At 41.0% G+C, this 26,225-nt stretch overlaps 2 protein-coding genes across 6 annotated transcripts in view; one reads left to right on the top strand and one right to left on the bottom strand.

The window, feature by feature from the left end:
- Positions 1 to 8,601, top strand: part of AMMECR1 (AMMECR nuclear protein 1) — a 96,992-nt gene extending 88,391 nt beyond the window's left edge. Inside the window, exons 6-8 of one of the 2 annotated variants that reach the window (XM_059482740.1) lie at positions 1,022 to 1,118; positions 4,242 to 4,315; positions 4,861 to 8,601. In XM_059482740.1, coding sequence (XP_059338723.1) covers positions 1,022 to 1,118; positions 4,242 to 4,315; positions 4,861 to 4,928 — 239 coding nt within the window. In that variant the 3' untranslated portion in view covers positions 4,929 to 8,601. Of the gene's footprint in view, positions 1 to 1,021; positions 1,119 to 4,241 lie in introns of both variants that reach the window. The other variant, XM_059482741.1, reaches the window with a different exon arrangement.
- A 2,012-nt stretch (positions 8,602 to 10,613) lies between these two features.
- The window catches only part of TMEM164 (transmembrane protein 164), a 37,203-nt gene continuing 21,591 nt past the window's right edge, over positions 10,614 to 26,225 (bottom strand). For all 4 annotated transcript variants that reach the window (XM_059482875.1, XM_059482874.1, XM_059482876.1 and 1 more), the window contains 3 exons: positions 25,889 to 25,967; positions 16,434 to 16,534; positions 10,614 to 16,021 (listed from right to left, as the gene is read on the bottom strand). In XM_059482875.1, coding sequence (XP_059338858.1) covers positions 15,815 to 16,021; positions 16,434 to 16,534; positions 25,889 to 25,967 — 387 coding nt within the window. In that variant the 3' untranslated portion in view covers positions 10,614 to 15,814. The remainder of the gene's footprint in view (positions 16,022 to 16,433; positions 16,535 to 25,888; positions 25,968 to 26,225) is intronic.

The following is a 26,225-nucleotide window of genomic DNA, read 5'->3' as shown; positions in this document are numbered from 1 at the left end:
TTTTATTTCCAAGGTTGAGAGTGTATCTCAGTCATTTATAGTTTGCATTACTGCTGCTTTTATTTAACCTTTTTATATATAAGTTTGTCTACAAAGAGTTCAGCTGATACCTTTACTGAGAATTCTTTTTAATTGATAATTCTGTTTCCAGATAGTCTCATAAAAGTCTAGGAGTATTCTAAGCTTTTTTTAAAATTCAGGAATTGTGGAGGAAATGTGTCTAAATTTTTTAATAGTTTTAGTAGACCATGAATTGCAATCTGATTCTTTAAAATCTCCAGAACTGCTTATTTGAATTTTGTATGTGCTCAATTCTATTGTGTTTTCTGCAGGTTTTTTAATGTAACAGTGTGACTAATTATTGTGTCTTTAGGAAATAATATGTCTAACAGCTATTTCTAATATGAGAGTCTTTTAAATAAATAGGAGGTTTGGAATAGCATGAAGATTTTATTGAGAACAGTAATGAATCTGTATTTTAAATCCATTGCTTCTTGCATTATCTAGACACCTATAATATATAGTTGTTCTGAAGTCAGCCATATCTCTGTAAAGTGAGGTGATGTTTATGAAGAAGTCTGATTTCAAGTTCTCTTCACATGTTCAACTAATTATTATTTTAAATGTTATACATAAATTTAGTTTTCCATATTGTTATAACCATTTATAATGTCAAAAGTGGCTGTGATACATGATCATACCAGAATGCTTTGGAAAAGTTTTGTTTTGTTTTGTTTTGTCCCATTTTAGGACATTTGGGTAGAGTAGGTTCACTTTTAATGTATTTCAGCTATGAGATGAGAAATATATGTTGTTTGTAGAGTGAGCTGTGTGTGTAAAGAAATCCTAAATGTGGTATTTCCTTCAGCTGTACTGAAGTAGGGAAGAATGTTTTGGTTTATCCCAAATGCCAGCAGAGCCCTTGCACCCTCAACAGCACCACACACTGTACTGTGCTTTTGCAATATCTCTTCCTATTGCTTCATTTCTCACTAATTTGTGCTACTGTGAAATTCAACAGGATGGGACCACATTCAAACCATAGATTCCTTGTTGAGGAAAGGAGGCTACAAAGCTCCAATTACTAATGAATTCAGGAAAACAATAAAGCTAACCAGGTATGCACTGGGATACCACACACACCCTGTTCTTGTAATGCTCCTTCCTGGTAAGTGCTCCTGCAGATGTAATGGTGAACTCTCCTGGATGTGACATTCCTGGTTCCTTTGTTCCCCAAGAGCAGTGCAGGCTTAGGAGAGGCTCTGCACAGGGATGAGTGAATCCCCCAAGCAGGAGTGAGGGCTGCCTGTTCAGTACCATGGTGTGTCAGTTCCTGCAGATCTGGGCTGATAACTCTGCATGTTCACAGCTGGTTTAGCTCTGCCTTCTCACAGAGGGATTTCTGGGGTGTTCAGGGCTGTGGTTAACAGGGATTACTTGCTCTTGTTGGATTTATTTGGGCAGATGGTGCATGGTGAGGCTGCTGCTGCATTGCCATGGAGGCCCCTCAGAGCTCTGCATCCTCAGAGAAACCTCAGGGTTATGCCCTGTGGAGTGCAGGTTTCCCTGATCCTGACGTGTGAGACATGCAAGCCATGCACTGCTTCCACAGCCAGTGTTCTACTGAAACTGTGTCAGGGTATTCCCAGGAGTTGGGACAAGACTTTAATATTTTATTTCAGAACAGTTTAGTTTGTTTTTTCTTGAGGTTCTTGAGGGCCCCTTAGTGTGTGGCAGCCAAGGTATTTCAGAATTAGCAGCAAAAACTCTGCCCATAATATTGTCCTTAGGTTGTGGAGGGTAGAGGAGTCTGTATGAATGTCTGTAGGAATGGTTTAAATCTATTTATTTGTATAAGCCTGCAGTGTAAAATGACTGCTGAACTCGTTATTTAGTCATGCATGGAGAAACAGGATTTTTTTAAATCTTAGGTTATAAGGAAATTTTGACCATTTGTCTTCTTCAAGGAGATAAAAATTTTGGGTCTCAATGAGTGTTTGGAATTCTGGATTCTTATAGGAACCTAACTACTGTGGAGTAGCTCTGAGTAAGGGAAACATCTTATTCTGAAGGTTAAAGGAGGGAGGAGGGATTTACAGAAGCCAGCTGAATTTCTAAGTGCAGAGCTCCAGTCTCCCTTTAATTCATTCCAGCTGTACACCTTGTTATCTTATTTTCAAAAAGTGTATCTGAAGATAGCTGAGGGCAAGAGTAATAATGCCATAGATCATTTCTGTGCACCTCAGCAAATAATGAGCATATTTTTTCATTAAACAAAAATTCTGTATAGCACACGTTTTCTTCCTGCTGCATGATTTTGCTTGGAGCAATGGCATGGAACACAAAACCAAACAAAAAACCCCTAAAGTTCACCCCCACTCATCCCAAAAGCCCCCACAAAAAGCCTTATGTTTAGTGTAATTAAGTTCACAACAATGAAACTGCTACCACAATCAATTGCCTGATAAGTGAAATGAGCAAACCATAATTTCTTTCAACATACCAGAAAAAGGGGTTTTTTGACTGTTTTACTTGCTTAAAATCTCAGATACTGCTGACAGATTAGAGACAGCATTATTAAAATACTAATTGTCTTCCAGCATTAGACAACCTGTTGTAGAACCTCATTTTAATAATTTATTGTCATACATGAAAATATCTACTGGAGGAGTGAATAAGGGTCTTTAACTTCTTTTTCAAGTCTTCTGAAGTAAACATCTTGTGTGTGAAGAAAGCTTTAGGCTGATCCTGAGTCTGTCACTCCCTTCAGGTTCACACCCAGCAGTTCTGGCCATGGTTTGAAAGAGAGCCAAACAGTGGCACAGAGGCACTCAGAGCAGTCAGAGGGGTCTGGGATGCAGAGCTCAGCAGGTGGGGATGCAGAGCTGTGCGGGGGCTGTGCAGTGGCCCTGATGTCTGTCACTGTCACCTGCAGAGCCCCTCCTTATGTCCCATGGGGGGAGTTCCATTCACTGGTGCCATGTACCATCCACAGATTCCAGAGGAGCTGCTGCTTTCTCTGCAAGGCCCAGCAGCCACTGGTGCCTTGTGTTCCTCACTGGCAGACAATACTGATGCAGAATATATATACACAGACAACGCTGTATTCAGAATATTTGTTGTCAGGACCTGGATTCTGCTTTTAGTTACCAGGAGTTGGGCAGTGTTCTTGTGGGACCATTCTTCATTATTTCTCAACTGACTTGGGAGGCAGGAGAGGTCCCAGTGGAGTGGAAGCTGGCAGGTGTTGTTCCATTTGGGAGAAGGGAGACCCTTGTTATTACAGGCCTGCTGGTCTCACTTCAGTGCCTGGTAAAATTAGTTTGGTGCCTCTCTGTGAGGACATCAACTCTAGGGTGTGATGAGAGGAAAGTGACCAGAAATGGTGAAAGGCCTCAAGGGCAAGACTCAGGTGGAGCAGCTGAATATGTTTTGGTCACTTTGGAGAGGGCTGAGAAAGATCTCACTGGGGTCTACAGGTTCCTGGGGGGGCAGTGGAACAGAGCTGCTTATCTCCTCTTCCAGGTGACCAGCAATAGAATGTGAGGGAAGGAATGAAGCTGCCTCAGGGGAAGTTCAGGCTGGACATTAGGAAAATATTCTTTACTGAGAAGGTGGTCAGGCACTGGAACAAGCTGTCCAGGGTCATGGCATCCAGCTTGTTGAGGCCAGAGGTGTCTGAACAATGCTTTTCACCATATGGTTTAGTTTTAGGTAGTTGCGTGAGGAGCAGGGAGTTGGACTCGCTGTTCATGATGGGTCCCTTCCAACAGGAGATATTCTGTGGTTCTAGTCTAAAAAGAATGTAACTATATTTAATGGAGCTGGGATAATTTTAAAAGCAGAATTTGGCAGACAGTCGATACTGATTGTTTAAAAACAGCCCAAAAATCTATAGTGCTTGTTTATGGTTTTTCCTACTATATTTTTGTAGAGTGTTGGCTGAAGCTACAGGACATTCTCTATTCCCTCTAGCTCAACCAGCATAGTAGCCAACCATTTTTAACAATTCTGTTTGCTTAAAGTATTTTTTCATGAGCAGTTACATTGTGATTTGTCACATGATTCAGGAAATGACCCTGGCATTTGTGGCAGTTCCCTTGTGCAGCTGAAGTCAGTCTTAATCCCAGCATCAGAAGTACAGAGCTCTTACCACTAAACAAAGCAGCAGTGCAGCATTTCTGGTGCTACTTGCAGCTTCCTGGTAACAGTTCCTGAAGTGGCTCTCTGCTCTTTGCCAGGTACCGCAGTGAGAAGATGACGATGAGCTACACAGAGTACCTTGCCCATCGTCAGCATCATCACTTCCAGAATGGTATTGGGCACCCCCTTCCACCATACAACCATTATTCCTGACACTGAGCCGCATGACCAGTCACTGGACCTCTCTGCAGACCTCTTCCCAGGAGACCCTGCCCCTTCTTGGTCTAGCTATCTCTATTACTGTACCATTTTATGATGATAGTTTCCGTTGCCATGTTGAGGCTCCTTGGTTGGTTCAGTTCATCATGGCAACGGGAGGGAAAACTGCATTACTACAAAGATCCCATACCTTTTTCTTATTGATTCACTGCAGATTTTTTTGCAGCATATACCCTTGGGTTTTTTATGAAAATTTAAATTTCTACTTCATTAACATTGAATTATATCAATCAAGGCTTTCTGTAACTGTGGATGGAAGGAAGAGTTTAAGGATTGCAGTTAGGGATGCTTTGCTTAGCAAGAAGGCATTCATGGCTTTTGCATTAAAGGGTGTGATAGGGAATGAAACATATCAGATTCAGGTATTGAAGTAGACAATGAATTGCATTTTCATAACATTCTTAATGACGTTGTGTGTACAATATCTCACCTTCACAGTAAAGATTCCATGTAGCTCTGTACAGGATCTCCAGATCCAGCACAAACAGCCGGAGCACCAAGGCTGACATGCAAAATGCTTTTTTGGGATGAAGAGAAGCAACTCATGTACAGCGAGAGGTGATGTTAACATGGCAGCATTTTCAGAATCAAGTGGCCTCAATGATTTGGGCACAATCCAACCCAGGACCCTTTTGTGTCCCATCCTGTGCTGGGAATCACAGGCAGCCCAGGGCTGTCAGGAGTAGTCACGAGAATGCATTCGTAATGAGACGATGCCTTTGTGATGACTCAAATTAGGAGTGACATTTGTGTCCTAAAAACAGATTGGTGAGTAGCAGATGTCGTATTAGGAAGGAAATGGATTTAGATTTTAGTGCCTTTGACTATAACATAATTATATACTTATATATGAAATTCATAGAAAACATATACTCCAGACATTTTAGCAAACCCTGTTGAGGGTGCTCTGGCATCAGGGTTTTGGACACTTTTTTTTCTCTTTAAAGTGAGATTTACTTTTTTTTATTATTATTAGCAAACTTATTTTGGAAAAGAGAAATCCCTGTTTTGTTCTTCATCTGCTTTTGAACTTACTGAATTTTATCAAGTCTTGAATAGTTGGATCAAGTTAACTTTTGTTTAATAAAAGGAAAAACTCTTGTGAGAGAGCCAGGACAAGTATGCCATAATGTTACATGTTTTCATCTATTGCAGGAATAGTGCTTGAGAGCTGTAAGTACTGTGTAATAATTCTGATCCCCCTCCACACGGTAGAAGAAAGAAAATCGATTGGAACTTTTTCCTGCTGTAAAAATAGGATTTAGTAAAAGGTATGTGTGGTCTGTTTGCAAGGCCAGTCGATGGCAGGAGCTCACTGCTTCCTCCTGTGCCTGCAGAACTCCCACTGCTGCCTGTTGCAGCACAGGCTGCCTGTTACAGAAAAGACCTTCCTAATCTGAGTGAGTAAACCACAGTAAGCAGAAATTCCAGTTACTTTGAATAATGAATGTTTGTAAATACATAGATATATAAAAATCAAATAGATAAAATTCAGTTTTAAAAAAAATTGGATTAACTGTAAAAGCGTTTCAATAGGGTTTCAAAGTCGGATAAGGATAAATTATGCTCATCCCTTATGTGAGGTTAGGTCTGCCACTTAATTTCTATGGAGGTTCTTATAGAAGGTCTTTGGTATTCCTTCATCCACAGCATTTATGTCCAAATATTACCATTTTCAGTTGCGATGCCTTAATTTTTAAGCAGAGGGCCTGAAATTTCAGGAGCCAAGAGATGCCAGCCAGAAGCTGCAAAAATGAGTAAATGTTTATACAGAGGCTATTTTGGATGATACTGTTGTCTTGTTTCTACTTGGGGAACACTTTTAGATGAATTAGTCTTCAAGTGGAAATGTGAACAAGTGGCTACCTGATAGAGTTGTGTTGGTTTTTTTTCTTGCCCTTATAGGGAACCTGAGCACAAACTGAATCATTCTGCTGCGAAAAAAGTCATCCAACCCCATCTTTATCTGTCATCTCGTTACAGCTCGCTCGTGCTTCTGCATGAGCTCATTGTTAGAAGTTTTTTAAAAAGATCTATTATATATAAAAATATATATGTATTGAAAGGTGCTAATCAACCTCAAGAAGGTCACGTGACTGGTCATGCGGATCTAAAATCATATCAGATTTTTTAAGAAATCTTCGATATATGCAGATGTTATACAGAATTTCTTACCAGTGTAATAATGATATACTGATGAATAAACAATCCTGCAGGATTTTAAGGACAAGGTCAGCAATACTTCCCACCATGGCTTGGGGGAGAAAAGGATAGTTTTGTCTCCTTTTTGTATACAGCATAATGCACAATGCATTTTTGTCTATCTCTTAGTAGCTGTTGCTTAAAAATATAGTTAAGGGTGTTATACAAACTGTAAAGGTGTGCTTTTGAACTGAGCTTATGCCAGACCCTTCTGGACCAGAGTTTTGTATCACTAATTTAAAAACTGTTACAGAGTCTGTGGTCAATCAGATTGTATGATTTTTTTTTTTTAAGATTGGAATAATCAGTCTACCTACAGTGTTTCTAGGGCACCTACCTCCTCAGCACATTGTGCTGAACTGCTGCAGATTGTTTCTCTGTAATTGTGGGATTCTTCGTACCAAACGTGCAGCTCACTGTGACATGCACTGGCACAGCACAGGTCTGTTTGCTTAAAGCTAATCAGCAACTGCTCTCACAAATGTCATTCCCTCGTAGTTACATTTAGTAGCTTTTAGCTGCATTGTTGGGGTTAGCTACAGATTTGATTTTCATTTGGGGTACTTTATAGAAATTAAGGTACAACCAAGTAGCTTATTTCACTGTTTGTTAAGTTGAAATGCTGATTTATTTTTTTTTTTTAATGAGCACTACTCAGTTTGCCTTATTCCATTGAAGAGATTGTTGGGTTTTTTTGGTTTTTTTTTCAATCTCTTGCCTAATGTTCCTAAAAACTCTGTTCTGTAAACTGAGTTAGACAACCAAACCATAGACTTGACACGAAGCTGTTACTCGGTGATGCTTCAAGTGTCCTTCCCGCTGCCACCGCGGCAGGGGGGGACGCTCCGGTCCTGACCTCAGCCCCGCTCTGGAACCAAGGTGGGCACAGCCCTGGCACACCTGGAGTTTGTATATGGACCTCTACTTGTCTCAACTGTGCGGGTTTTTAAAACTGTTGTCTGGAGTAGGTTACATCTCTTATGTGTGTTAGATCGAACCAAAGAAGCCTCCAGCCATGCCCAAATGCTGCTCCTAAAGCCTGCCTTCCAGTCCTTACAAAATCCCTGCAGGATTAAATGTGTTAACTTTTTTATTTTTGTACAGTTTCTAACTGATTTTTGCTAGTGATGTTAATTGAATTAAGTTTATTTGGGGAGTCTGAGTATCTCCTCCATTTAAATAAACTGGTGACTTTCATTTTATGTTAAAAAAAAAAAAAAAAGTTTAAAAAAAAAAAAAAAGAGAAACCCAAAGTGTGCCTCTCAGATTTAAGGGTTTCTGGTTACATTTATTCTTAAGACCAGCAATGATTCTTTATATACAAAGATATGTTTTCCTCATTTTTTATTACTGTTAAAGAAAAAAAATAAAAAAGAAAAACCTCTTTCTTTGCTCTGGACTCAGTAATTGCGCTGGTACATAAACGCACTGAGAAAACAAACTTTTGTTTGAAACTTTTGTAACAACTTATGACTGTTTTTATATATCAAAGTTGATTCTTTTCAAGATATTTGGATCTAGTTTCTAAGTTATTTTAGTGTTTTATATGTTACAAAAAAAAAAACAAACTTACTTTAAATTGTTCACCAGCATCTTGAGTTATCTTCAATGCCATGGTGACACACATGGGCTTAGAGCTACCTGGAGTAGCTTGTAAGGCCTCGGTCTTTTCCTTCCCTCCTTAGCAACTCAATTGATTACAGTAATATCACAGATTACCTGAACCCCCTTCCTTTATAACTAGATCCTTCTTCCTTCCACATTTAATTGCTATTAGTGTGAAGAAACTGTTGAAATGGGCATTTTAATATAAGTACGGCTTCAAAAGAGAAAAATGAGGAAAAAGAAAAAAAAATGCTAGAAGGTTATCTGTGGGTCTGTGAGATATGGCTGTGGAAAGATATTGTAGTAGTTTTAACACTATTGTTATTACCTTTTAAATCATTTACCCAATAAAATAAGGAAAAAGAATCACCATTTCTTTTTATGTTTCTCTGCTTAATTGTGTTGCTTGGTCAGTGTTTTTATTGAAGCATTTGTACCTGGTGTTAATGTCAAAGGCTAATGGTGTGTTAGAAATATTTTCCTGTCTTGTCTGCTGTAGGAACAAACTGGAGAAAGGTACGTGCACTAAACACTCCCAGTGAAATCACCATTTATATCAGCTGCATCAGTTATTTATCAGTATATTCAGCAGTATTTATATCAATTGCCAGTTCAGTTTTGTACTTCTTGTCTAACTTTACACATGGAATTCTGTCCAGGCCTGAGCTCCCTCCTGTGAAGCAGAAATGCTTTTAAAGCAAAACTTCTTTGCAGAACCAACTATACTGGTGTCAGCAACACAGCACTGGTACCCCTTAACAGCCAGACTGTTCAACAGAACCTTGTGCCAGTGTGTATTGAAGAACATCTGTCAAAGCAACAGCACAGCTGGTGCCAAAACTGAGTTGGAGAACTTTGGTCCCTCAGCCAAATTCTTGGTGCACTGAGACACTTTCTACTGAGTCTGAGGTAGAGGGAGCATATTTCCTCTGTAGGATAATTCCTGAGACAAAGCATTCCATCTCCCTGGAACTCAGCTCTGAGTTTTGAAGGGCTTTGTTTGCCTCATGCTCTTTTAAAAGCTTTGCTGGCTGTAGCTGCAGCGCCTTTGAAAGCAGAGCAATAGAGTCCATGTAACCTTTGGATGTTGAAGTCTGATGCAGCCATTCCTTCACTTGCTCTGAAACTGTGATTTAGGAGAGTAACAAACATCTGAAAGGAAACCTGCCTGGGTAAATACTAAACCAGTGATGGAAGCTTGGCTCACAGATTTGGTAAAATTCAGTGTAAAACCTACACTAAACCTAGTCTAAAACCCCAAGGCCATTGAAAGGCAGAGCTAATTACCACTTCCTACAATGGGTTCCCACTTTTCTCACTGCTTTAGCTCTCCAGTTCCCATGCTGTAAAAATCAAACCAAGCCAGTAGCATTAAGGGTGTTTCAGATGTAGAAACTCACTTATTCTTACATATTTGTTGGTATTAAACAATAAAAGGCTGATTTCCAATTAGTTACAGAGGGCTGCTGACAGTAATCAGCAGTGCCTGCAATGGGAAATTGCTTGCTTGGTTCAACTCAGGCTGCCATACAGCACTTCACACTGGATTTCTACTTCAGCTGTTTCCTCAGTCTTTGTACTCTTCCAGAGAAATTAAGCTGGAAAATTGATTCTTTTCCCCAGCCACATGAAAAATTGAATCCTCTGCAATGGATATATAATAACACAGGGTGGGCACATCCAGTATGTTCTTTTTCCAAGAACAGTATTTGCCAAGAACTGAACACAAGGCAATAACCTGCTTGTCTGAGATGTACTGGGTCACAAGAATACATTTAACTATGCTGCAATCATGTTTATTACAGCCAGAAGCATTTGCAAAGTACATTATAACTACTTTGCCACCTTGTGATGTGAGGCTGAGTGCAGTCCTACAGCAGCTTTCTGAAAAAAGGTGTGAGCTGAAAACTTCTGTATATGTTTTCACATCTTCTGCTAAAGTGCTGTGAAATGGGAATTACAGGACATTGCCCAGGCTGGGGTAGGAACAGTGAGGAAGCCTGGAAAAAGGATCCTTGTGCTGCAACAGCCCCCTGAACTCTGCACCTGAAAGACAAGGACAGGTCCTATTTAAACAGTGATTAACGGATTTATAGCCTGCAATGAGCTCTGCCAGTAAACTGCTCTTGACTGACAGGTAACAGGCAAAAGTCAGACTGAACTGCTTAGGATTCCAGAAATCCCAGTACCACTGTTCTCCCAGGAACTGCTGTGTGCAAGGTAGACAACATCAGATTGTTTCAGACAGGAGCATCCATCTTCTTACCTGATTTATAAGGAGCTAATATTAATGTGCCTCTGTGATTCTTACCTAGTTATACAAAGTCCTAAGCAAGACAGACTCAGCCACGGCACAATTAGAATGATAACAAAACTATCCAGTATCCAGTAAAATGCATTTATTTGTTTTAATTCCAAGGTTTAACAACTATTTGCCCAATGATCTGGACTTAGGGCACAACAACAAAAAAGCCCACCAGAGCAGAATACAAAAACAAATACACAAATTACCCCTCATTTGTAAATGTTACCTCATAACCAAAGTTTAGCACATTAAAAAGTTTACAAAATTTATAACACTTACAAATTATTCAGACCTAACAGCATATGTGGCAGTTGAGCCCATCCACATCCATCCTTGCCCTTTCCAACCCCTTCTGTGCCTGGATAATGCCATGCTGGGACTGGAGTGTGGGGAAAGCAGCCCTGCAGGCCCCTGGTGCTCCAGCCCAGCCCCTGGCACAGGATGGTCAGGGACAGTGGGGTGTGCTCACTGCTCTGCCTGCTGTGTCCTCTGCAGCATTGGGATAATGACTCAGGAAATGCAGAAAGAGTTTTTAAAAGTACAAAATTGACCCTGAATAAAAATAAAATTATTTATAAAACAGCTTGACTTTGACTAAGTTACACGAGCAGCTGCAAGAGAAATTTACAGCAATATCACTTGAAGTACAAGGTCACAAAAATCAACAGATTTGTTATGAATCCTGTCACTGTAGAACTGAAAACACCAAAGCTGACCTGCCTGCCTGCAGAAACCTCCCACCAGGGCTGACATGTACCCTCTTCCTGGGTTTTGGCTTTTCAGAGCTTTGTTAACTGTAAGGATGAATTGAATTGCTAAGGATCCACCTAGAGTGAAACAATTGTCACACTGAAGAAAACACCACAACTCTATTTTCCATAAGCTATGGATGCATAGAAAACAAATGCTTCTGGTTTAGATGCAAGACTTAGGACATAGAAGTACAGTCAGTTAACAGTTGCAAATAGCCATTTCTGAAAAATACAATTGAACTTTATAAAATTATCTCAAATATACAAGAATATCAAAACTCTGTGGCCAGAAACAGAAACCTACTCTTAGGTACTCTGTGACCTCAAGGTTTGACTGGACTGCAAGTGGACTGACTTTTCCTCAAGCACACACAAGTTTAGCTTGAGGCAGCATCTTTGAACTAAGAAGCTGAACCAAAACCAGCTCCAGGTGTGCGTTCACAGACTGTGGCTTTTCATCAATTTGCAAACACATGGGCAAGAGCTATTTGTTAGCACCTCTCAAAAGAAACAAAGCAAATTCTCCTTTGGTGCTTAAAAGAGGAAGTTGAACAAATAGATCCAGCTCAGGCACTGTACAGTGTCTGAATCCCTGGAAAAAGCACTGCAGGGATCCTGGACAGCTGCAGCCGTGGCACGAGGTGGTGGGGGCAGAAATGTTACTGGTTTGGAGAGCTACTTACTGCAATGCTGCATAAACAAACCCATCAGTAAACAGGTTTATTATACAAAATAATGCTGCATTCATGGGTAGACTTGGAGGGAAATGCAGCCAGTGGCAGCTGGAGCAAGGAGTTTGTTTCTTTTGAAATGCCTACAATACCGACACTTGGAGGGCTCTGTTCAGACCCCTTCACCCACACCAGCATCTCTGAAGGCCAGGCAGTGGCACTGCACAAGAATTTTTTGGAGTATTCTGGCCAGCAAATGAAGTTGCTCTGGGGTGAGATTTTGCACTCTGCTTCAGCTGCTGAAGTTCCCAGTGCCATGACACATCTGGGCACCTGTGACAGGAGCCCCAGGACAGCCCTTTCAATTGCATTGCACTGCAGCACTGTAAAACCTCATCACCAGGTACTGGGCAACAGCTTCAAGTTATCTTGACATGGACTGAGTGTGTAATTCCCCGGGAGAGAAGGCAATTGCCTCCTAAGAACAGCATTACACTTCGGTGCTTTCATTTCCAGCATAAATAAGCATAAAGCAACCAAAGAAATCTGTATAATGTAACTGCCTATAAAATAAACCATTCAGGGAAAAGAAGAATCAGCCTCTGCCAGGGAAAACAACAAATAAGTGCTATAGAGATGAAGCACTCTGCTTTCCCATTTCCTGCACATATGGCAAGCTCTGGCTAATGCATATTCCCAGCAGATACCAGAGATAGGTGAGGAATGAAGGATCTGAAGTTCCACAATTGCTTCAGAAGTTTTTCCCATTTCTGCTCCCATTCTGACCTATCCTTCCCCTTCTGTGGAGCCTGTCTCAGCTACACTGATGCAATTTTGAGTGGTGGGTCACCATAAATCTACATAAAGTTCTAAAAGCCTTCAAAGAAGGGCATAGGGAAGGAGGGAATAATTGTAAGTTTTGGGGCTGCCACTACAGGAAAGACACTGAGGCTCTGGAGCACATCCAAAGCAAAGCATTAGAGCTGGGGAAGGGTCTGGAGCACACATCTAAGGAATGGCTGAGGCTTTAGCCTGGGGAAAAGGAGGCTCGGGGTGGACCTGTCACTCTGCAACTGCCTGAAGGGAGAGTTGGGGTCAGCCTCTTGTCCCAGGAAATAAGCAACATGACAAGAGGAAACAGCCTTCAGTGGCACCAGGAAAGGTTTAAATTGGAGTTTGGGAAAAATTTCTTCCCCAGAAGGGTTATCAAGCCTTGAACAGGCTGCAGTGGAGTCCCCAACCCTGGAGGGGTTTAAAAGATGTGTAGGTGTGGCACCTGGGGATGAGGGTAAATGGTGGGCTCAGCAGTGCTGGGTTAATGCTTGGTTTGATGAACTCACAGGTTTTCTCCAACCTAAATGATTCTGTTCTAACTCAGCCAGCCTCACTGATAGTGCACAGCAACAAATAAGCAACAGTTTATATTCAAAAGGTGAACATTGGACTGCCTGCCTTCCCACCTGACTCCAGCTGCACCATTTGATTCCTTCACTGCAGCTCCAGTACTTCTAAAATCCTTACTGAGTGCAGGAGTTGGTTATCTCTCTACTTTTTTGCCTTGTTCAGTGAGACATTTTCTCAGCTTAAATTGGTAGAAAAGATTCAACAAGCTCCAGAACGTGCCCACACAAGGTTTAGAAGGACAGTCCAAGTGCCCCACTGGCTCTGATGAGCAGCTCCAGCAGCAAACCCCATGTGGTGAAATTACACCTGGAATTTCTGTGTGACTCAAAACAACTGGAGCAGCATAAGAGGGAAAAGCACTCCCAGCAGCTCTGCACCAGGAATCCCTTTGCACTGCCCAGGGATGGCCCTGGCAGCTCTGCTCACATTCCTGCTACTGAATTTTAAGTCAGCCAGAAGAGCTTACAAATTCTGCTTTCCAAGCACAGAGCCTGCACTGAGTGAGACACCTGAGCTCATTGAAATGCTCCTGCAGTTTTAATTGACCAGAGGCAGTCAATGGTGGCAAACAGCAGCTGCTTTGTACTTGTTTGGAATGCCCTGAAGCAGATGATTACAGATAGGAAATGCTATAGTTTAAAAAAGGAAAACAGAAAAGGCTCCTACTTAGAGAAGTGTTTCCAGTAACTACAATATCCTGACAGGAAAAAAAAAGGGAAGATTGTATAAAAAAAAAAAAAAAGGCAATTAAAACAAAAACCCATAAACCATGAGTTAAGCAAATAATAATGCTAAGTAGTATTTGCAAAATTTGTTTAAAGTCCTTCTATTGTAATACTAACACCAGCTGTATATGCCTGAGGGACAGTTTAGGTACATGCTGCATGTTCTCAAGTTGTGAGCATACAGTATATTCTTATATATACACAGCAAGGCATGGAAAATGCCAGAAACCAGTTTGTAAATCAGAATATGGGACAATGTATTTCTGATTGAGGTGAACTTTTTTCAATCACATGGAGTAAAAATATTTGAAGTAGCCATTTGTTCCCTCACAAAATAATTTTTTGCTTTCTTAAGAAAAAAAAAGTCAACTTACTTTTGCTTCCTGAGGTATAAATATCTGTACCTTAACTTCAGCACATACCTTCAGGTGATCCAGCTGGAGGAGGTATGATGGTTTTGGTTTATCTTACAAATCACAGCTTTGACAACACAATCTATAAATTCCCCCAAACTTCTGTACAAGAAAAATCTGCAGCCCTGAAACACAACAGTCTGCATAATGGACTCACAATTCTGGAAGAACACAGTCAGGATTTTCTCTCTTTCTGCCCAATGGTTCCTCCTCCTGCAAAATTTGAGCACAGTTGATCATTCTGCCCATCCTGTTCTCCAAAAGACATTGATGGGCCATGCTACTAAAGTGGAACATGCCCTTTGCAGTAGAGGCCTGCACTGATTGGACATTCCTTTTTATACCTGTATTTTAAAATCAATACACATAATATGGCAGAACTGTAGGGAGAGAACAGTTTCATTTGGTTTCTTCAGCAACCAGTCTGGTCAGTGAAGATCAGCGCAGACAAAGCAGGAATGTTTCAAAGGATACTAAATATAAAAAAACCCCTGATGTTTACATTGGACTTGGTATCTCCACTCCTTCTCCAGTATAAGGTAAGTGAAAAAAAAGCATTTTGTTCTAAGTCAGGACAGAACAGTGGATGCAATATCTTATCATGGCCTATACATAACATGGTCTTTTGAAATTATTTCAACATTTTTTTCCCCTTACCAAAATAAAAGCATCTCCAAAGCATCATGATGGGACTTCACTAGATAGGTACTTACCCACTGCAGCTTAGAAATTAAGTAGTTGATTAATATTTTTAATGAGTTATTGTTCCCCAACATTTTCAACCAGCTTTAAGAAAATACAGTAGAACCTCACTGTTTTGCACTTCTGATTGGAAGATTGTGTGCATGATTTCCTGTGACCATTTTGGAACATTCAGGCTTTAAGAGTTAAGCCAGGAGATGCAGTCCAGCATGTTGGTTCACATCACTGGAGTGCTACAATTCAGCATTATTTCCTGTCCTAGAAGTGTACAATTCTTTAATGGAAAATGAATCAAAATGAGGTAGCACTGCCACTCTCTCTGCTGGAATGTGGACAGGTCCTGGCCTAATTTTAAATGGTGGCTTAGCAAGATTCTACTGTAATCTATACAAAATGTATAAAACATGAACCTTCCCCAAAATAAGGCCACTAATTTTGCCATTGGCAATAGGCAGTGAGAAATAGCAGGTAAAAAAACCTCACTTCATTACAGAGGTGTTTTTGAGGCAAAAAACTGAGGGAAGAAGTAGAAAGACATTGTCCTCTCATCCCCCCCTCTTTGTTTTCCAGTATATCTCTGCTTCCTGTATGAACTGCTCTGTGGGGAGAAATTTCAGTCTATTTTCTTAGCTGGGAGTCCAAGCAAGTCCATGCTCCATTTGAGGGTGGGGACAGCACTGTGAAACAGCAGGATTATGAGCTTCCCATGAGTCATGGTCATGACAGTCTGATGTCCAGATGCCCAGATTCGGTACCAGGGCCCATAGAAAGGATCTGAGATGGCTGGGCACAGCATGTTGTTCAAATTCACTTCTGTAACCTGAGGAAGCAACAATAATTTATCAATTAAGAATATTTTTATCTTGCACTGATTGACCTAAAAACAGTGAAAATTTAGAAAATTACCAAAATAATCAAAAATGTTCAAGTGATACACATTTGCTCAACACAAGTAGGGCAGCTTTCAGAAAAAAAAGCAGATCCAAATTCCATTGTGTATTTAATAAATGTATTTATGCAGGTACATAACCAATCTATGAACTATTTTATCAGTACTTGCAAGATATAAGATACAAATGCTTGTTAGAACATGCAATTTGCATACAAGCAGCCATATCAAAAAATTTGCATGCAAGTAGTCTTATCCATGTAGACCTGCACACTCAAACTTCTCAGTGTTTTTACTTGAATGTACTTGCAGACTACCCATTTATTAACCTGGCTTTACTTACCAGTCCCAGGATCTGCAGGATGCTAAAATGGTACACAAACATGAACCCCGTGGCTAAAAGAGCCCACCAGAAATTGCAGAGCGGTTCAGGGGTGTAGATACCTTGAAGAGAAAGGAAAACATTCATGTTCACTGCACTGCTGTGCCCACCACACTCCCAATGCATAATCCTCTCTCTCCTGCATGGCAGGACATCTGCCTTGAGCTGATAACCTCCTCAATACCATTACAGTAATTAATAGCTGAGAGCTTTATTTCTTACCTGAAGCATCCTGATCAGCTTCTTCCCTCCTCCCTGTCCAGCAGTGAGATGTACAATATGTTACCTCACTAAATCTATTTTTCACCATCAATGATTTTTATTTCATTCTTCCTTCTACCACAGAAGTAATAAATGCAATAATGGTGTACAATAAATCTTTTTAAAAATCGGGTTATTTATACTTAAACACCTGCTTCTTGCAGGGATTATGATTTCAGCACGCACAGAACTGACTTAGGCAGCAGCAGGTCCTGCACAGCCTTTATTAGAGCACAGCTTAATTGTCATTTCCTAATTTTATGGTTAACTATTAAAAGGGAACTTGCACCAATAGTGCCAAGGAACAGAAAAGCTGTATCAGGTGCTCAATCCATTAATGACAGGCTGTGCTTTTAAATTAAAGCTGCTGTGGGGATATTTTCAGATATACACTACAAACAGTTTTCTAATCAGTAGATATCACAGATACTGTAAAATACTTTTTCCCTTCAAATGAAGTAGCAGATATATTATTCCAACCTTTCTCTATTATTCCAACCCTCTCAAAACCAGGCTTTACTGACAAAACACAATGTTCCCTGATCTAGAATGTACCAAGGGAATCAGATTTAATAAAAGTACTCATAGATACAAGACTATCTTGGGAATTAAATATTCAAATTTCATATGGTAAGAACAAAACCAGTTTACAGAGTTCTCTAGACTCTTACTAGCAGACATGAAAATTGCACTGTAAGATATGTGGGAAAATATTATTTTCCTTATGACTTTAATAACAGCCTCAGAACACGAAAGAAAGATGCACAATGTCACGCTGTTTGGCTGCTGTAAGAGTTTCAGAGGATTATAAAAATACACTGGCAATTTTTATCTGCCTTTATCTGCTCTCTGATCCATTAGATATTATTAAATACTGGAACATGTATTCAGTACTCAAAGGACAGCTTAGAGCACAGAGTGCAATATTGATACTGGCCTTGGCTGACCAGCACACTCAGTAATTACCAAGCAATGAAACCCTTCAGCATGCACTGCACCAGGCTGCTGGGAACTTAAATAACTCCACATGCAGAGCAGCTACCACAGCACCCACCAGACCACAGCTGCTAGGAAATCTTCATTTATCTCTATCATATTTATACTGATGGAGATATAATTATTATAATAATATATATTTTATATCACATATAATATACATTATAATTACATTATACAAAATACATTATACACTATTTTATATAATATAAAATATTATACATATAATATATATTATATATATTTCCATAATATATATAATGTTATATATATATATCCATTATATATATATATCTCCATAATATTTATCTCCATCACCCTGTGGAGATAAATACAAGTAACTGCTGTGACCACATCACTGTTTAATGCTGCATCCCAGCTCAAGTTTAAGGTCTCTAGAGCAATGCTTCCTCAAGCTCTGTGGCCCTTTCAAAATTATTTTCTCTCTAGTTTCCTTCCATAATTTGTACCCATCATGCCAGTTCAAATTGATTTTGCAGTAGCTACCTGAAATAAGGTCAATTAAATAGCATTTGGTGAGTGCTACAGATTCAAAACCACCTACAAGCTGTTGTCTAAAACTGCACATCCACTCCCAAGAACACTTGGGGAGCCCATGACACATTTGGGCACAGGAGCTACTTGGAATGCACAGGGCAGCTTGGAAGGCTTAGACAGTGGGAAGGTGAAGGCCAGAAGTGCCTGAACAGCAAGTAAAACCAAAGGGCAAAGAGAAGGCTACAGGAACCACTTTGAGTTCTGCAGGTAAAGGGAAAAAATTCCCAACAGTAATTCTTGGGATGCACTTAGCAAGTGTGAGCTGAGCTGGCATCCTATTTAGGAAACAGTACAGAAGTCTTGACTTAGACAGCAATGATATTCATTAAACTCCATGGCCTGAAAACATCAGACAGGTGACACCACCTTGAATATGGTTTTCATTACAGAGAGAAGAGGAGCAGGAGGAATGAGCCTTGGTGTCAGAGTGCAGGAGATCATGGCTCTATTTCTGGCTGCACCAACTTTAGGTGACCTGGTCAAGCTTTACAGAAACTCTTTGTACTCCCTCCTCTGCTGTAAGGAAAACACTGCTTGACTTGCAAAATTTATTTATATTGTCCTTGCAGTTTTAGGTGCATGTTTAACCTAGATACAAAACACAACATGAAATTTAAATAAGGTATCAAAGCAGCTCCTGGGACCTGGCTGAGCAGTGCTGAACCAAATTAGGTTTCTGTTGGCAGTTGCCTGTGTTATTTCAAAAGTATTTGACAAAGCCTGGTGAGTCTAAAGGGGTGAGCACCCAGGAAAGCTAAAATACAGACACCTCCACATCCAGGTGACTTACAGGGCAGGTAGGGTATAAATGCCAATACAGACAAGTGACCCCAGCTATAAAATGAGACTGGAGGGAGACAACAGTCATTAGAAGACTAAGGAAATTGCACAAGATGACAACACAGATCCATGGCACAATTTGGCTTTGAACTCAGGCTTCTCATGTCCAGCTTCAGTCTAATCAGGGAATGGGATTTCAGAGGTCCCTTAGCAGAGCTGTTCAGGTTCTCCCAGCAAGGAATTTCCCTCTGCTACATCCTTGCTCTGTTGCAAAATTTAAAAAAAATACATCAGCAACTTTTGCTCTCGACAGATTTTTGGCCTTGCTTCCTACTAAAAATATCCCTCCTTATTAGACTTTGGAATCCTGAAAATAATGGTGTGATTTTCAGCAGTGGCACTATTTGGACATCAAAGGACAAAAAGGAATCACTGACCTCCACACAAAAACATTTTGGAGCACTCTAGATTCCACAGTGTGCTTTGGGAAACTAATTTAGAATTCGTACCTGGGATATTTTCTGTACATTTCTCATTATATAAATACCCACTATAGATTTTATTACTGTACAGCCCTGCTATTTAATGGATTGCTGTTTAATGGAGCAGTGTGGTCTGTTTTCCAGAGTACAGTCCGTTAAAAGAAAAACACAAACAGGAAAATTGAGAGCCAGCTGAGTGGCTGTTTGAAGGGCCTCTGTTGGCTTTGGCAAGAGCTTCTTGCTGCTTGCATAGGAAATCAATTTCAGTGGGTGGGAGCAGAGAGTTTCACTCTGTTTATGAAGGATCATGGGCAGTTCTTATACATGAAGCACTTACAGAAATGTAGTCCAAGTGCCAGTCTGGCACTGATCTCATTCTCAAAAACACTCACTCCCCAGACAGCTGAGACCATTGCCAGCTGGGGCCATGCAGGTAGGCTGCATGTTTGCTCCTGTGTTGAAATTTAAATCAGTTTAAATCACACTTCATTACTTCAGTAGCATTGATATGAAGGATTCCATATAGACTGAACAGAGTTTTGGGTTCTTCATCTGCTTCTGAACAAGACTTTGTTGACATTGAATATGCCAAATTGATCATTTTGCCATCTAGGAAATGGAAGCATGGCTTTAAAAAAACTAAAGATCAACAAAGAGATGGCATTTTTACACTGTTCCCTCCCCACAATGTGCTTGTTCAAATGTTCTTATGAACTATTATTTTCATTTAAAATTCTCAATACCCAGGCTTCTGAAAATTTGAACCCAACTTAATAGAAAGCAATACTCCTTTTGTGTTTCTGTGAAAACATAATGCAGGAGAAAATTACTCCTCTGTTTGAATTAGAGAATTAGAATCTAAATATAGTACCAATTTTTAATTTAGTAGGGTTTAAAATAATCTCTTTAATGTCTTGCTTTCATTCCCACTACATTTGATAGAGCTTTATGAGTTTTCCAGTGCTGCACACTCAGTTGTCTTACAATTATAAGACCTGCTTAATCCAAAACTCAGAGCAACTATTACAATTCTTTCATTTTCAAGCTTACAAAAATGTGTGGGCAAATTTATTTTCCTTTTATCAGAGGGTTAATTCCAGTTGAGTGGCCTATTGAGCTAGCCTAGAGATAAAGCTTCCTTTCCAGGGGAAAACAGGAAAAAAAATGTTGTCAAGAGGTTGATCCTGAAATCCATGTTTCCCCTACAGCTGTTCTGACTCCATGTGTAGGTTTCAAACTAGTGCCTTATGCCAGGAGGTTTCTGTTTCCCCTCAGTGCCAGCTACTCTCATCAGAACCAGCTCAGACAGAGCTCTTACAGTACCTGCTTCTCTCAGGAATCATTTTTTATATTCCATAGAGCAGCAGCAGTAACTCTTTCTCTACCTTCATATAGTAGCAGTTCTTCCAGATACTGGCACCTGCCCTTATAAATTTCTCCATCTCCTGGAGAGATATTTCATTTTTCAAACTAACTGTAACTGCCCAGCACATAAAGCTCAGAGGGTCTCAGGACAGGGACACATCTCTTCCTCTTCATCTCTCTTAAATCATCAAACAAGATTATTCTCAAATATTCAAGCTACAGGAGAGGCTGCAGCCAGAGTAACAGCACACAAGGTGCCATGGCACAAGCACAGCTCAACAGCAAACCACACATTTATGTCTAATACAGGGCATTCAGCAGGTAGAGAAATCTGCAATAGAACATGGAATTGCAGAAGCAGAGTAGGGAAATAACATGCAAGAGTCTATAGGCATCTAAGTAATTCAGTTTCAGCAAAAGAGCTGTATCACACATTATCAAGTATTTCAATAAAGATCAAGATGGACTAGATTTAAGACAGCCTTAGTATATCAAAATATGAAGTGATATTTCTCCTGGATTACTACTAAAGGTATATAATAAAGACTGCTTGATAACTCCTTTAGAAAGCTAAGGAAAGAATTAGCTAAAGGCAGGGAAGTGCCACAAAGTGGGAAAGTGGCTGACAGAGGGTGCAACAGCTAAAAAAAGGTCTTTAAATATGGTCCTAACAGCCAATGGAAAACATAACTTGAGTGTTTTAATTGCACTTTCTTAATTTACAACCAAAGGAAAAATGATCCTTTCATGTGTACTTGGTATCTGTGTGCTGCATCTGCCAAGCCCAGGCCATGCTGAGGTCAGGAGCGCTCCCTGCTCTGAGGGAGCTGCCGAGCACAGCAGGGACATCTTCCGTGAGAAGGGAGAAAAGGAAAATAAAATCAACAGCTTCAACTGACTGTGTGACAATACCACAGAGCTTCTCTTCTGGTGCCACCTTTGAGAACAGATCAACAAAGAAAAGGGTTTTGGGACTTCAGTCAGACACCGGCTCTTCTCTGCTTATATACACCACCTGCCTGAGAAGAAAATTCTGCTTCTATTGCCAGCACACAACTCATTTATTTAGCGCCAAATCAGCCCTTCAGACACACGGGGGCAGCGCACAGGGCTGCCAGGCCCTCACAAGGCCATCACGGCCCGGCTCGGCTCACCGAGGGCATTTCCTGCGGTCCGCACCGGGAGCTCCCTCACGGCGCCGGGCACAGCGCCGCCTGCCGGCCGTGCTGCGCAGCGCAGCCCCCGACACCAGCGCCGGGCCCGCCCGCAGCTGAGGGACTGACCTGCAGGACACACCGGCCCGACAGACCGGCCCTGCAGGACAGACCGGCCCGACAGACCGGCCCTGCAGGACAGACCGGCCCGACAGACCTGCCCTGCAGGACACACCGGCCCGACAGACCGGCCCTGCAGGACACACCGGCCCGACAGACCTGCCCCCAGCTGCAGGACAGACCTGCAGGACAGACCTGCCCCCAGCTGCAGGACAGACCGGCCCGACAGACCTGCCCACAGCTGCAGGACAGACCGGCCCGACAGACCGGCCCTGCAGGACAGACCGGCCCCCAGCTGCAAGACAGACCGGCCCGACAGACCTGCCCCCAGCTGCAGGACAGACCTGCAGGACAGACCTGCCCCCAGCTGCAGGACAGACCTGCAGGACAGACCTGCCCACAACTGCAGGACAGACCCCCTGCCCGACAGACTCTCAGCATCACTCCCTGCAGCCACAGAATCCCAAGCACCTCAACAGCAACAGCCTCTTCTACCTACTGGAGTTTACTAACTCAAATAAATAACACTGGGGATATCAAAACACAGGGCAGATTATCTCCTGAGCTCTAGGGAGCTGCTACAAATTCACTCTTATTTCAGTCTGCTGTGGAATAATGTAAATTAGAATATCGTTTGATCACTGCACTAAGGAAATAACAATTCCACCTTGATTAACTTTCAATATGATTTGATGTTCTGAAATAAGGTGCACACCTGACCTTGTCAAATCCATTGCAGAACCTAACCAAACAAGCTTAAAACAGTCAGAAACAAGAGTCATCATCATCAGTCTCTAAACCTGAAGTAGTGCAAGCTAGATTTCTTTTTGTTATTTTAAGAATACACAGTTTAAGAACTTAGCTGTCCTGACCCCACTGAAGGTCTCTCAGAGTCTCACTTTTTAAGGACAAGAGAAAACAGCGACCTGCCAGGTCTGGTTTAACTCCTCCAGCAGTTTCTGGAATGCTGTGTCCCGCTCAGATGCATACTGCAATTTTGGGAGGCAGGTGACACAAGGTGAGATTCATCCAGTAAAATAAAAGTGCCAACTGCAGATACACTTTATGTAAGAACTGACTTGGGGTAGGAATCTTGTGTGCTGGCTTGTTACATCCACACTACATCTATTTTGCATGAGAGCCTCTTAGTGCTGCCAAGACAGATGAGCCATGGTGTAAAAGCATTTAATTTGTCTAGCCTGGTATGCGTGCTATGTATACATGCATATATGCACTTAGGAAGAAAATATATTAAGAAAGGGAAGTATGGAAGTTTATATTCCCTCAGTACAGAGAGGAGTGAGAGGGAAGAGGAGTTTTTAATCCCCAAAAGGGATCCATGTCCTTGAGCTCCAGTGAGTTCCCTGTGTAACACTGAATGCTGAGCTCCAAACTCCTCTCTCATCCATGTGCTGCTGAGTGTGGCAAAGCCCTCTCTTACAGGGTCAGGAAGGACATGAAGGCTGCCAGTGCAGCATGACCAGTCTGCACCACTGTAATAAGTAGCAGGAAAAGACAGAAAATAAATTACTACAGCCCTTGCTTACTGTCACCAGTTTCCTTTCAAAGAGGAAACACTTCAGCAGGCAGCTGGATGTGTGTGCATGGCTGGTGCAATACCTGATTAGAGTACTGCAAGCAAACTTGAGGGTGCAGTTCTCTACAGCCTGAGCCTGAAATCCACTCTGCTTCAGGTGTTCTGCTCACCCTATCTTTGAGAAACATTTGGATCCTATCAAGGTCACCAATAATTTAGTCAGATTCTCAATAAAACTGAAGTAGTATATTTTTCCAAATACAATCCTTTCCTTTTCATTTTTTTCAATTTTCCACCCTTCGATTACTTCTCTCAATCATAATCTACAGATTCACTGATGGAAATTTCTATTTACAATACTGAAATCAAGCTTCATGCTGATCAATGTCAGTGATGAAAAGGCAATTTTCACAAGATACAGAACTCATGACAAAGGCCTGTGTGACTACTCAGAAGGTACTTAAACAGAGGTGCTAGTGAAATTACAGAATTAACATTAACAAATATGTTAGGCTACATAATTTTTCCACCAAAAATATCCATTATGTCACCTGTGGCAGAAGTTCATGGGTGTTTTGTTAATTACAGCCAGTCAGGTGATGAGGAGCCAAGTGGATAAGAAATTCGTTAAACAGCCCAGAGCAATCTCAATTGACAGGTTCAGCCAACAAAGTTCTTTCAGCAATTCCACTGCCATCACGTGAACGTTAGATGGCAGCAAATACCTGTACATAAACACAGGGCAGGGGTTCAGAATACTGAGCCAGGGTGACAAGTGTCCAACATCAAACCCTTCACAAGAACTGCAAATCCAGTTCTTGTCAGTCCCAGGTCCTGAAGAACCCTGAGAACCTCTACTTCACAACAAGCAAAAAGCTAAACCACCAAAAGTGTTCTTAAAAGAACACATCAAGCATCATCCAAGGCCAAGCCTTTTTAAAGCAAAGGACTGTCTTAGAGTGATCTCAGATGGGAACTCCAAGGCCACCAAGTGATTTATTGACATCACAAGAGCTTTGTCACTACCTACAGTTCACTCCATGGCTGCTGACGTTTTCTGCCCCCTGCTCCTCACCCTCCTCCTGCAAAGATTATGAGTTTGTGTAACTCCTACAACTACCCTGTACTTTGGCATTATTTGAATTTTAGCCTGTCAAGGGTGGATTAAAATTAAAACATGGACGGTATATTTCCCTGATTAAAAAAGAGTCATCTATTTAAGTACAAGACTTCACTTTTCCTTTGAATAATTTTTTTTTTATTTCACTCAGCAGGTCACAGTGCAATCAGGTCACTGCAACACAAAGGTTACAGTGAAAGAGGGTGAAGGATTGTAAGTGACCACTGGTATAAAACACAATGGATTCAGCAGGAAGGAAGAGCCTGACTGCATCCCATTGCTTGACATCACATCCTCAGGGCTTTCATTAAAGGCTACTGAACATGTGGACACAAATGATCATATTTTATTTCCTGGAAGGAACAATCCAGCTCTGGTAGAAAATGCAGCTAGAGGCATGTCAGCACTAGAGGGGGGCAGAGCACCACACCAGCTGAATGTACAGTGCATGCCCTTGGAGGATCCAGAACTGGAAAAATCACTGGCCAGGGAACAATCTAGGATTCCCAGACTTACTGAGCTGTTATGGCATAAGTGAATGCAAGACAGTAATATTGTTAGAAGAGATAAGCAATCTAGCTCATTTCAGTGATACATGTCACTACATTCCACTGGAGCTTCAGAATTTCTGGGATTTATCTAACTAGACAACTAATTTTTTTAGTTTATTTTGAGTTCAGTAATTCTCAAGAGACATCCAAGAAGGTAAAAATCTTACAAATACATCCCACCAACAACTGAGAATATTGCAAGATGGCAGAGATGCTGCTCAAGAAGACAATGCACATTGTACAAATACATTCTAAATACGCCTTCAGGCAAAAGAAAAGACCATTTTTAAAATTTTTTGTTTAGTGCCTGACACAACCCATTACCTGGGTTAAAACTCCCAACATTAGAACACTAGAACATCAGGAACTATAAATTAAAAACAGAGAAAATTGGTTTAAAAAGTGTAAGAATAAAACTGCTGTTATGCAGTAAGAACAGTGTTTTCATTCCACAGGACCAGTTCAATCCATGGGGAGTAAATGCCTACCTACCTCCCTTGTGCAGCAGATAGATGGGCACAACATAGAGCATCACATGCTGGATGTAATAAATCTCTGTTTCAAATGGAAGCTGTGGGATAAGGAAAATACTTTTAAGTATTTTTCACCATTAACAACAAAGTTCCAAAGAACAATTCTCTTTCCAACCCATGACAATGCTTTCAGTTCAGTTATTTGATCACCTATGTATAATAACAAACATTAATGGTCAGTGCCATGAAAGTGCAGCTAACTGTGCCCATTCCATCCCCCTTAACACAAACACAGCACTTCCAGTAGGTAATTCCCAAAATTAGCCAGAAGCACAACAAAGGAGGAGTAACATAAG

Source organism: Ammospiza nelsoni, chromosome 15 (assembly GCF_027579445.1).
Source record: "Ammospiza nelsoni isolate bAmmNel1 chromosome 15, bAmmNel1.pri, whole genome shotgun sequence".
NCBI lineage: Eukaryota > Metazoa > Chordata > Aves > Passeriformes > Passerellidae > Ammospiza > Ammospiza nelsoni.
The sequence above is the reverse complement of the archived record's forward strand: the minus strand, read 5'-3'. Positions and strand labels throughout refer to the sequence as shown.